The 12,508-nt window shown below is 42.5% G+C and overlaps 3 protein-coding genes across 3 annotated transcripts; 1 reads left to right on the top strand and 2 right to left on the bottom strand.

Moving 5' to 3' along the window:
- On the top strand, nucleotides 2,281-3,852 carry LOC109714072 (alkane hydroxylase MAH1-like). The gene has a single exon (XM_020238481.1). It carries the CDS (start codon nucleotides 2,281-2,283, stop codon nucleotides 3,850-3,852), a length of 1,572 nt encoding a protein of 523 aa, XP_020094070.1.
- LOC109713700 (pentatricopeptide repeat-containing protein At4g02750-like) lies at nucleotides 5,974-8,475 on the bottom strand. Its single transcript, XM_020237881.1, has one exon. It carries the CDS (start codon nucleotides 8,355-8,357, stop codon nucleotides 6,666-6,668), a length of 1,692 nt encoding a protein of 563 aa, XP_020093470.1. The 5' UTR covers nucleotides 8,358-8,475; the 3' UTR covers nucleotides 5,974-6,665.
- Nucleotides 9,759-11,878, bottom strand: LOC109714329 (alkane hydroxylase MAH1-like). Its single transcript, XM_020238909.1, has 2 exons — nucleotides 10,900-11,878; nucleotides 9,759-10,603 (listed from the first exon to the last, which is right to left on the bottom strand). The coding sequence occupies exons 1-2, from the start codon at nucleotides 11,807-11,809 to the stop codon at nucleotides 9,936-9,938; spliced, it is 1,578 nt and encodes a 525-aa protein (XP_020094498.1). The 5' UTR covers nucleotides 11,810-11,878; the 3' UTR covers nucleotides 9,759-9,935.

Genomic DNA, 12,508 nt, shown 5'->3' with positions numbered 1-12,508 from the left:
GGAGAAGGGTTTGGGGGGAAGGGCGAGGAGGAGGAATAGCTTCGGGAAGTTCTCGTGCTTCAGCCCCGTCACGGAGTCGGGCGAAGTCGCGAAGGTTCGATTCGCTGGGGAGCGAGAAATCAGCCGCTAACTGGACTTTGGATTTTGGATTGAAATTGTACTTTGGGTTGAACTGGAGTTCGGTGAAAATTACTATTTTTTTTGCTGTTTGTTCCGTAGTTACGAAAGTATAGTTCAATCAGTTCTGCTGTTTGTTTGATAGAAAGTGTATAATATAAAACTATAATTTATATATAAATAATAAATATTTTAATAAATAAAAATAATATAATTATATTTTTAAGTATTAATCAATTTTATCATATTTTTAATATACAAATTAAATAAAAAAATATTAAAATTTAACTAATTAATTTTTATCATATTTTAGATATATTAACTGTATAAAAAAATAATTAGTAACATAATTAAATATACTTAAATATAACGAGCTTTATCTATTATATTATTTTATTATTTTTTTTTATCTTTTTTCATCATAATTGATTTCAGTCCACGATAGGACGAAGTCAATTCCGTCGTTTGAGGTTAACTTGAGTTTCGACCGTAACTTTTTTACAGCGAACTAAACAATAGAAATAATTATTTAGGGCGGAAACGACTTCCCTTCTCTCCACTTTCATCCAAACAAACATGCCCTAAAGAGAAAACCCCTCCTTTTCTTCTTTTTTTTTTCTTTTTCTTTTTTGTGGTTCATGTATGAATTTTATTTACTTTTTAAGGATTTAAAATAATTGCTGCACAAGTCTCTACCAGTTCTAGTAATTTATTAAGGTAGATTTTGTTTCGTGTAAAAATATTTTCTTTTTCAAAAGTTATTAGAAAGATTAGTTATATTTGGGTTAAAGTTTTTTTTTTTTCAGCTGAAACAGTTAAATTCAAATGTAGTTAACTGAATACCGAATTTGAATTTGTATTGCAATTACAATTGCAGAACAATTGTGACTATATCTAACTTAACAATCCCTTAATTATCCTATAATCTTATTTCTATTTGGTCGCAACAGTGTAACATTAAACATGCTAACAAAGTAATAAATTTTACAAATTACAAAAAATATATATATATAATGCAATGTTTTATCATTTTCATTATCAATAATTTACTACTATAATAGAGTGAAATAAAAGCAATACTATGAGAAAGTAGACTATAATTTTTTTTCTTTTTTTTGAGAGATAGGTAGCTTTCAAAACAAATTATAATTTTTTCAAAAAAAAAGTTTTTTAAAAATTTAGTATTAAAAATATTTAAATATTTGATGAAGATAAAATTAATATATAATAGTAGATCGAAAACTTTTCAATAAAATGTTATTGCAAGTTCTTCAATGAAGTTTTCTCTCATAAAATAATCTCAATCTGTAGAAGGCACCGATATAATCATTATATTCTATATCTGGCTACAATAGGATTAATTAAAAAATCCTCGTTTCCTAACACGAATGGTAAAGCACTTAATAATTAGTAATAAATATTTTAAATTTACAGCATAATTATTTTATATTTTTAGCAATATAATTCTGTAAAAAAAGTAAGATCAATAACATATCTCAACCATTTAATGGTAATAAATAAATGAGTGGATGATTTTGGAAAAGAGAGAACCGAATCAGCACCCTTGGAAATTGAAACGGGCTAATCTAATATCTAATATCTAATATCTAATATATAGAATGGTTGGTTAGTTAAAGAAGATAGAGATTTAATTGTTATAATTATCTCTAAATTACGGTAAAAAATTAAGTTAGAGATTTGATTATTTAGATAGAGCGAGTGGGAGATCCGAATAATTAGGAGATCGAGGGAGCAGTTTGTTATGGAGATGAGATAGAGGGATATTTAAGATAAAGGTTGAAAAAGGGAAAAATAATAATAATAATAAATACATAGAATCTAACTAATATACTCTTATGACTATAAACTCATTTATACTTATAAATTTTTGACTGTAGATTTATTTCTTTAATCATTTTCATCCGATAGATCATACTATTCAATCAAAACCTATTCAACCCTAAAATATCACTATCATTCTATCCAACGGCCAGGTATAGTAACCCTAACCTAAATACATATTTCCAAAATTTATTTTCTGTGACAGGATAAAAATAGATATAGATATAATAGATGCACATATTTATACAGATATAGATAGAAAATATCCTACGATCTTTTATCACTCGAAGTAGTGATTTTTCCGGTCCCATTTCCCATTCAATGACTCCCCAGTGGGCATCATCCCTTCTATGGTTTTTGAGATCATTCCCCGAGTTCTTCTTCTCTATTTTCTTCTGCCTCGCTTTTCTCTTGCATCGCCGCTGCTGGCGCCAGACTAATAATGAAAAGCCGTCGAGCGTTCCGGTCGATTGGCCGGTCGTCGGCATGCTCCCGGGGATCGCAGCGAACCTCCACCGCTTCCACGACTGGGTCACGGCGATCCTCCGGGAGACGGGGGGCGATTTCGCCTTCTCCGGCCCGTGGCTCTCCGGCATGACGTTCGCCACCCCCGCCGACCCCGCAACGGTGCAGCACGTCTTCACCGCCAACTTCGCCAACTACCCCAAGGGCGAGGAGTTCGCGGAGATCTTTGACGTGCTCGGCGGCGGCATCTTCAACGCCGACGGCGAATCGTGGCGGGCCCAGCGGGGCCGGGCCCAGCTCCTGATGGCCCACCGGAGATTCCGCAGTTTCGTGGCGCGGTGCAGCCGCGAGAAGGTGGAGAGCGGGCTGCTGCCGTTGCTCGGCCGCGCGGCGGATGCCGGGGATTGCATCGACCTGCAGGACGTGTTCCTGCGGCTGACCTTCGACACGACGACCAGACTGGTCTTCGGGGTCGACCCCGGCTGCCTGTCTGCCGGGCTGCCAACGGTGCCGTTCGCGAAGGCTATGGACGACGCCATGGCTGCGCTCTTCCTCCGCCACACGGTGCCCGCAGCCTGGTGGAAGGCGATGCGGCGGCTGGGGATAGGACCGGAGAAGAAGCTTGCCGCGGCCCGCGTAGTCATCGACCGGTTCATCGCCGAAACCGTCGCGGAGAAGAAGAAAGCTCATGAGAGGAGGGAATCAGATGATGAGGAATCCGACTTATTATCGGCGTACATGGAGGGAAAAGAGCACGACTCCTCCTCCGCATCCGATGACGAAAGGTTTCTCCGAGACACCGCGATGAACTTCATGCTCGCCGGGCGCGACACAACAGGCTCCGGCCTATCCTGGTTCTTCTGGCTCCTCTCCAAGAATCCGCACGTAGAAGAGACGATCCTCGAGGAACTGAACACGATTTCGCCCCCCCAAAATGGTGAACTCGCCATCTTTGACTCCGAAGAGCTCGGTAAGTTAGTCTACCTCCACGCCGCCTTATGCGAATCGCTCCGCCTCTTCCCGCCGGTCCCCGTAGAACACAAAGGAGTTCTGGAACGTGACATTCTCCCCAGCGGCATCGAGGTAAACCCTAGCACGAAGATACTGGTGTCGATGTACGCGATGGCAAGGAGAGAGGAGGTGTGGGGGAAGGACTGCATGGAGTTCAGGCCCGAGAGGTGGATATCGGAGAAGGGGAAGGTGCGGTACGAGCCGTCGTATCGGTTCATGTCGTTCAACTCGGGGCCGAGGACGTGCTTGGGGAAGGACATGGCGTTCACGCAGATGAAGGCGGTGGCGGCCGCCGTCGTCTACAACTTCCACATCGAGGCCGTCGAAGGGTTCGTCGCGGAGCCCAAGCTCTCAATTATTCTGCATATGAAGAATGGTTTGATGGTTAGGGTTAGGAGGAGGGGGAGTGGATGGTGATCTAGCATGCATGAAGATGATGAGTGGTGATCGTTGGTGGTGTGCTTTAGGGTTTGTGGCTCTATTGTTAGGCTAGATAACCCAGTTTGCTAGCTAGCTAGGGTTTTTGGCTACATTGTCTTTAAAGGCCAAGAAAAACAAAATTTTAAAATTTTGAAGCTTTTTTGTTTTTTGCTCTATCATCATTTTATAGAGAAAAAAGTTTTTAGAATAATTTAGAATATTTTAAATCCTTCTAAAAAAATGAGAGCAGGTGCATTTAGTATGAGGTTTAACTTGAGTAATGAAGTATTATTTTCAGTTAGATAAATAAATAGAACCTTCATGCACTGTGGATGGTTATGCATGTTTTTTTTACTTCAAAACTATGCATACCCGTTCATATCTTCGTTTATTTCATTTAGAAATAAACTTCGCTGAAAATATGAATCAATTAGGATTCAAACTTGGGATCTCAGGTACCAACCATCAAGCCATTTGACACTTGTTCTAGAGACGGTAGGTTTTATACTTTAATAACTAATATAAGAGGAAATGATAGATATAGTTCAAAGGGCGCATATAGACAATAAAAGTGATAGTGATACTGCTTCTCCAAATTTAACTTCTTTGGATTATTATATATAATATAATGGGCAATGGAAAAAACTTGGCGCTTAATTTATAGTTAGGTATTCCGATTTAACTCTTTGTTGAGATTTTTAAGGCTCCTTTTGGAGATACATTTTGTAGATACTACGTTTTGGTAAAAACATAAAGAGCTTGCCTTTCAAAATTTAAACTTTACCATCCAACCGTAATTTCAATTTGTTTGATTTGCGTCAATCAACGATATTTTGATTTTAAATTTTGAATGAGATTTAGTCAGTATATTTCATACAATTTTAATAATTATAAATTTATTAAAGTAAAAAATTACCTTAAATTTTGAACTTAAATTGCCGTTGATTCACTCAAATTATACATATTGCAAAGTTGAATAATAAAATTAAATATTTGCAGGATCAGGTGGAAGTTTTAAAGTAATTATAGTTCAAATAAATTTTATACGTTTTTGCCAAAAGGTTTATACACTTTACTAAGTTACAGTGATGTGAACACTTGATGTAATTAGTGAGGGGAATTGCATTTTAAAAATGCAAGCACTTTACCTTATTGACTTGTTTGGATTTTTTTGTTATGTCTAATTATACAATCTATCAATTTGTTTTATAATTAGAGAAAGTTGTGCGGTTGAATGGTCGTTATCTATCAATTTGTTTTAGCCACGCTAGAAGTATATTATAGACTCATCCATCCAAAGGTTTAAATATTTTTAAAAAATTTTAATATTAAAAAATTAATAAGACCAGTGAAAAAATGACGACCTTTGGACAGAATGCTCTAGGGATTGCGGCTTATTATTATTTAAAGAAAGGATTAAAGGCTAGTGGAACAACTTCTGGAAAAAAAAAATTATGTTATGTGCCGTGGAAAGTGTTCTGTATATTGTAATGAATCAGTTATAATATATTTTTCTGTTTCACTAATGAATCTTATGATATGAATGATTCCACTGAAAACAAGAGTAGGTTATGACGTATTTTTTACGGCTCTATCGAAGTTATAATATATACATTTTCATCATATTTAGGCTTCCAAGAGCTCCCGCGGTATGGTTATAATATATTTTCTATATTTTCATAGGCACCCCACAAGTAAGTATAATTCGACGATGTGTCAGGTTCAGTGAAAATAGAAATATTTATGTACTCATCAATTACAATAAAATGAGAAAAATCTGCCACCTAGCAGTAGGCTACAATTGAATCTTTCAATGTCTTCGAATCTTTCTCTAGATCTTTCAGAGAAAAATTTATTTATGAGAAATTAAACTAATATCTTGGAGGTGGATCTCTGTGGCTTAATCATTGGAAAGGAGGAGAGCTTTTGCAGGGAGAGAGAGGGATGAGAGAGTTATTAAATGAGTTTTCTTTTGTTTTTTTTCTTGTTTTTTGTTTTTGTTTTTGAGAGGAGATGGTTACTAGGGTGGATTTTGTTTCTTCAAAAGTTACAATCAAAACCCTCATGTTTCAACAAATTATTATTTTTTCCTGACTACACTAAAGAAATCGACAAAGATAGTGAATCAAAAAAATGAAAATAGCATCTGAATCAACACAACATGGATACTTCTGAGTGTGACAATGTCAATGGTGTTGCAACATGTTGTTATAATTTGGCCGAAAAATTCAATAGCAATATCTCTCTCTCTCTTATTGGTTCCCAGTGAAACAAGCTCTACAATCTCAATAGGTCAAATATGTCAACACATAATGTGCAAGAACTTATCCATCTCTGACATGCCCAAATTTCTTTGCAATCAGGTTTCCTACCCAGAATTTTGGTGCAGTTCATTGCCACATTTGAATTGAAACCCCAAACCTCAATCCAAAAATAATAGCTTTTGACAACGGTAAGCCGCCTTGACTTCGTGGTTAAGTGTCTATTAGTTTGGCAGTCACTCCGAAACGTTTGCTGTGGTATAAAGCTGAATGAGCGTCAAATGTAGAAGTTCTAATTCTTAAATATTGAACCGATTTCGATCAGAGAAGAGCTCTACGCAACAAGTACTGTTTGTGTCAGAATTGGTCAGCTCTTACAGGTTCAAATCCTGTCCTTAATACATGTTTCGATTCAGATTGTGTCGCATTCATCAGCCCTTTTGGTCATCAGGTGTCTCGTATGATCCGGTGGCCTGCGAAAACGAAAGAATCCGATAATGGCGCCGATGAATATAAACAGAATCTATGGCTTCCTTAAACAGCAGCATTTCACCAGTAGTCCCTGCAGGTGCAGGATCCATTCTGGAACCTGTGATACCTATTCACATCCCTCACCACAATCTCCCTCTCAATCACCCTACTCACATACTTAAAAAGCTCATGGCAATCTCCACATATCCTTAGATTCTTCACCACTCTAAGCTCCTTCCCCTTCGGCGCGGCCCCGCTGAGCACTGCGAACGCCATGGCCAACCTCTCACTGTGGTGCCGAAGCCCCGCATCCTCTTCTTCGTAGCCCAACTTCTTCACTTCTCGCATCAATTCCTCTAGTTTTGCATAGATCTCGCTAGTTCGTGCGTGCCTCCGCTCGTTGGCGACGAACACGTGCACTGCACCTCGCACCTCGACCCAGCTCCGCCCGCCTTCCTTCTTCACTCCGCGGTCCCTCATCGCCGTCCACAGCTTGGCCACCTCGTCCATTCTCCCCGTGGCTGAACATACGTTCGCGAGCATGACGTAGGCTGAATCATCATGCGGGTCGAGCTCTAACAGGCGCCGCCCCGACGATTCGGCTATGTCGGCCCGGCGGTGAATTATGGAGCCGGAGAGCAGAGTCCGCCACACAGCCGCATCGGGTGCGAACGGCATGGCCAGCGCGACGCGCTCGGCGTCGCCGAGACGGCCGACGCGTGCCAGCGAGCCCACGAGGCACGTGTAGTGCGCGAGGCCGGGCGCAACGCCGTATCGCGACTCCATCAGCTTGATCCACTCCTCTGCCGCATCCGCCGCGCCGGCGTTGCTGCACGCAGTGAGGATCGCGAGGAAGGTCAAATCGTCTGGCGCGAGGTCGCGTTCGCGCATTTCGCCGAACACGCCGAGGGCGGCGTCCAGGTCCCCCTGCTGCGCGTGCGCGGCGAGCATGGCGTTCCAGGTGACGAGGTTGGCGGCGCCGAGCAGCGCGTCGAGCAGGCGGCGGGCGTCGGCGACGAGGCCGGCCTTGCCGTAGGCGTCGAGGAGGGCGGTGGCGACGAAGAGGTCGGCGTCGAGGCCGACGACGAGGGCGTGGGCGTGGGCGCAGCGGGAGAGGTCGAGCGCGGCGAGGTCGGCGGCGGCGCGTAGGGCCGCGGACACGGCGTACATTGTGGAGCGGACGCCGCGGGCGCGCATGGAGGCGAAGAGGGCGAGCGCAGGGGCGGGGCGGCGGTTCTGCGCGAGGGCGACGATGGCGGCGGCGAAGCAGGCGGGGTCCGGGTGGGGAATATCGTCGAACGCCTTGAGCGCGTGGGAGGGGAGGCGGGATTTGGCGTAGAGGGAGACGAGGGCGGAGCCGGAGAAGGGGAGGCGGGCGATGGCGAGCTTGAGGGCGAGGGAGTGGAGTGGGAGTGCGAGGCGGAGGGAGACGGAGACGGAGATGGAGACGGAGAGGGATTTGAGAGCGGCGGAGACGGCGCCATCGGAGAGGAGGAGAGGAGGGGAGCTGCGGAGGATGAGGCGGAGGAGGAGGAAGACGGAGGACGGCGGGGAGCGGGAGCGGGAGAGGGAGGAGAGGGCGGCGGTCCAGGAGACGTGGGTCGGGGGGAAGGGGAGGTGGCGGAGGAGCAGCCGGACGGAGGAGGACGCCGGGTAGAGGGACAGCACGCGGTGGTGGGCGGCGCGGTCGCCCGACGCCGTCTTGATCAGCACCGCGTGGAGCCGCGCCGGGTCCAAAGATGACGCCGCCGCCTCCGCCGCCGCGCGCATCCGGGATTGGTTTGGAGTGGTGGCGCGGGAACAGAGCTTGGATCTCAAAAGCAAGTATTTAAGTGCTCTTTGGCACCAGCAGTATCCACCACCATACCAAATCGTACCAGCAAGATATCGATACGATACTGCTCTGTATTGATAGTACAATTTAAAATTCTTTATTCTTTAAATTAGTAAAAAAATTTCTTAATAAATTTTAAAAAATTTGATAAAAATACACAATAAATAATTAATATATTTTATTACTAAAAAAAATAAATATTTTATATTGTTATATGTCGGCATACATATAATTCTTTTGATCGGCACACATTGTGTCGTACAAATTACCGGCGCGATTTCGTGCCACGATACTTAAATCATTATTTCAAAGAAGATAAAGTTATACAGAATAAAATGCACGTTTGAATCTTATTAAATTATTACGCGCGTTATTTTCATACCCAAATTATAACTTTTTATAAATTTTAAAAATTATTATAAATAAATTTTATAATTTTATGATTTATTTAATTGACTAAATATTGACGTTTCGTTAATATAAAAGTGAGATGGCAGTAAAATTAAAACTTTAACGCAAGGAGTTCTTGAGTGTAAGATATAAATTTTATTTTGAAGCACATATCTGTAGTATTTTTCTCTAGAACATTGAATGGTGAACTGAAAATAATTCGTATATTGGATAATTTTTGTATTTTGTATTTTTATTTTTTAAAATATTAGGAAATGCAGCCGAAATGCATCACTCATGTGTTCGCCGTGCAAGTCTAATACTGCGGCATGCATTAAACCTAGTAAAAATTTTAAAATGTATCAATTATATTAGTGACGCGATATTTTTAACTAATCAAATAATTTTTTTAATTTATCTGTCTAAATATAATTATAAAAAAGAATTATTATATTTTTTAAAAAAATATATAATTATTTTGTTATTACAGATGCGGTATAAGTGTGAAACAGTAGATTTTCTACTAATGTAGACAGCTAATAATGTATGAGTCTAATACACTAGGCCACCGTCGCAGTTGCGGCGCGCATTGGCCATTGGTTTGTGTCGGTGGCGTACGAGCAAAGTTTGGCTCCTCTAAAAAAATGTAACAGAATAAACTTCAAATACTCTTTTATGATTTCACACTTTTACTTTAGTTTTCTATAATTTAAAGCGTATCAAATTAGCCCCTATGGTTACGTCCTTTTTCTTATGTGATTTAAAGTGTATTAAATTAGTATCTTATAATTTTATTTTATTTTATTTTATTTATTAATTATTTTATTAATTTTTTATATTAATTCAGTGACTTAGTATTTTGTGGTTTTGATTTTCGGATGCGAAGCGGAAGTGCATCGCCGTGTGCTCGCCGCGCGTCCGAGCTAGCAGTTCTGTATTTTATAAAATAAATAAAACAGAACTATCACATCACATTTTAACAGTTTCTGCACTTGGAAACAGTTACACCACTTCAAACTAGAACTTAGCTAGCTACGTACACAGCCAACACTGGATAACACACAACAATACATAGTAATTTAATATGCGCCAATCATTCCTTATCATCTTCATCCTCATCCTCATCATCCACTCCCCCTCCTCCTAACCCTAACCATCAAACCGTTCTTCATATGCAGAATAATGGAGAGCTTGGGCTCCGCGACGAACCCTTCGACGGCCTCGACGCGGAAGTTGTAGACGACGGCGGCCGCCACCGCCTTCATCTGCGTGAACGCCATGTCCTTCCCCAAGCACGTCCTCGGCCCCGAGTTGAACGATAGGAACTTATACGACGGCTCGTACCGCACCTTCCCCTTCTCCGATATCCACCTCTCCGGCCTGAACTCCATGCAGTCCTTCCCCCACACCTCCTCCCTCCTCGCCATTGCGTACATCGACACCAGTATCTTCGAGCCAGCGCCTACCTCGATGCCGCTGGGGAGAATGTCTCGTTGCAGAACTCCTTTGTGCTCTAGCGGGACCGGCGGGAAGAGGCGGAGCGATTCGCATAAGGCGGCGTGGAGGTAGACCAACTTACCGAGCTCTTCGGAGTCGAAGACGGCGAGTTCACCTTTTCGGGGGGGCGAAATCGTGTTCAGTTCCTGGAGGATCTTCTCTTCTACGCGCGGATTCTTGGAGAGGAGCCAGAAGAACCAGGAGAGGCCGGAGCCCGTCGTGTCGCGCCCGGCGAGCATGAAGTTCATCGCGGTGTCTCGCAGAAACCTTTCGTCGTAAGATGCAAAGGAGGAGTCTGTTGAAAAATGATGCAAATTTGTTTTTGGCCCTGTTAGTAGTGGATTAATGTAGCTGGAAGTTGACTAAATCATGAAAATAGTGAAATAGTGATTTGATTTGTGTAATTAAGTAGTAAATTTTTATCGTGGAGTTTATGCTGATTAGTTTTTAGACATATGTACGCACATGTATCTTTAAATTTTTTAAATTTAAACTTTTAATCATAAATTCATAATTCATCGGTATGTTTAATAAAAGTTTGCACCTTTTCTATTTAGCGAGTATTAGTGTATTTTTGAAAGCTTCTTTTACCTATGGAGTCGTATTCTCTTCCCTCCATGTAAGCCGATAGTAAGTCGCATTCCTGGTCATCTGATTCCCTCGTCCGAGCTTGCTTCTTCTCCGCGATGGTTGCGGCGATGAATCGGTCGATGACTACGCGGGCCGTGGCAAGCTTCTTCTCCTGTCCTACCCCCAGCCGCCGCATCACCTTCCACCAGGTCGCGGGCATCGTGTGGCGGAGGAAGAGCGTGGCCATGGCGTCGTCCATGGCCTTCGCGAACGGCACGGTCCGCAGCCCGGCGGACAGGCAGCCGGGGTCGACCCCGAAGACCAGTCTGGTCGTCGTATCGAAAGTCAGCCTCAAGAACACGTCCTGCAGGTCGACGACATCCCCGGCATCCGCCGCGCGGCCGAGCAACGGCAGCAGCCCGCTCTCCACCTTCTCGCGGCTGCACCTCGCGACGTAACCGCGGAACCTCTGGTGGGCCATCAGGAGCTGGGCCCGGCCCCGCTGGACCCGCCAAGATTCGCCGTCGGCGTTGAAGATGCCGCCGCCGAGCACGTCGAAGATCTCCGCGAACTCGTCGCCCTTGGGGTAGTTGGCGAAGTTGGCGGTGAAGACGTGCTGCACCGTCGCAGGGTCGGCGGTCGCGAAGAACGCCATGCTGGAGAGCCACGGCCCGGAGCAGAAGAAGTCGCCCCCCGTCTCCCGGAGGATCGCTGCGACCCAGTCGTGGAAGTGGTAGAGGTTCGCGAGGAGCCCCGGGAGCATGCCAACGACCGGCCAGTTCGTCGGAACGTTCGACGGTTTTCCATTTTTAGTCTGGTGCAAGCAGCGGCGATACAAGAGGAAAAGAAGAAAGAAGGAAACAGAGAAGAGGAACTCTGGACATGAGTACTTCAATAGAGATTGAAGAGAAGGTGCACATGGGAAAGCCATTGAATGGGACTTTGTGAAGGGTATCTAACAGTGATGAGAAGTGATAAGGGAGTACATCTATTTGGATAAGATATATAAATATATATATAATAAGGAGTAGGGTTTTACATTGCACTCTTTGGCAGTTTTATTTGTGCATCTCAGTCAAAAGTTTTTCAATTAAAAATGGTTAATAGTTAAATTATACGCTTTGTCCTCAAAACTATAAAACTTTAACATTTTAATTATTAAATTTTAATATAACATAATATATTTTAGTCAAGTCTTACAATTTAATTTAGCTTACTTAATATTAACCGTCGCTGTTGTAAAAACAATATAGTCAACATTTTAATTATTATTGCGTTATTATTTACAATACTACGATTCCACTTTTACATAAGCGATATTTTTAATATTCAGTCAATTAAATATATTACGAGATCTGATTGTACTAATTTAAAAAATTCGACTCATATATTATAACATTTTAAAGTTTAACACACCGTTTGATTCGGGGTTAAAGGGGGATAAGAAGGTTATCCCCCTTTTAATCCTAATTCCTAAACAAGAATTTGGGGGGTTGGGGTTAGCTAACCCGGTTATGGGGTTAGCTAACCCCATAACCGGGTTAGCTAACCCCAACCCTCCCAAGGAATAGGGGTGGGATTAAGTTAATCCCACCCCTATTTAATTTTTAAATATAAATATAAATTTTAA

Source organism: Ananas comosus, linkage group 8, assembly GCF_001540865.1.
Source record: "Ananas comosus cultivar F153 linkage group 8, ASM154086v1, whole genome shotgun sequence".
Taxonomy (NCBI): domain Eukaryota; kingdom Viridiplantae; phylum Streptophyta; class Magnoliopsida; order Poales; family Bromeliaceae; genus Ananas; species Ananas comosus.
The sequence above is the reverse complement of the archived record's forward strand: the minus strand, read 5'-3'. Positions and strand labels throughout refer to the sequence as shown.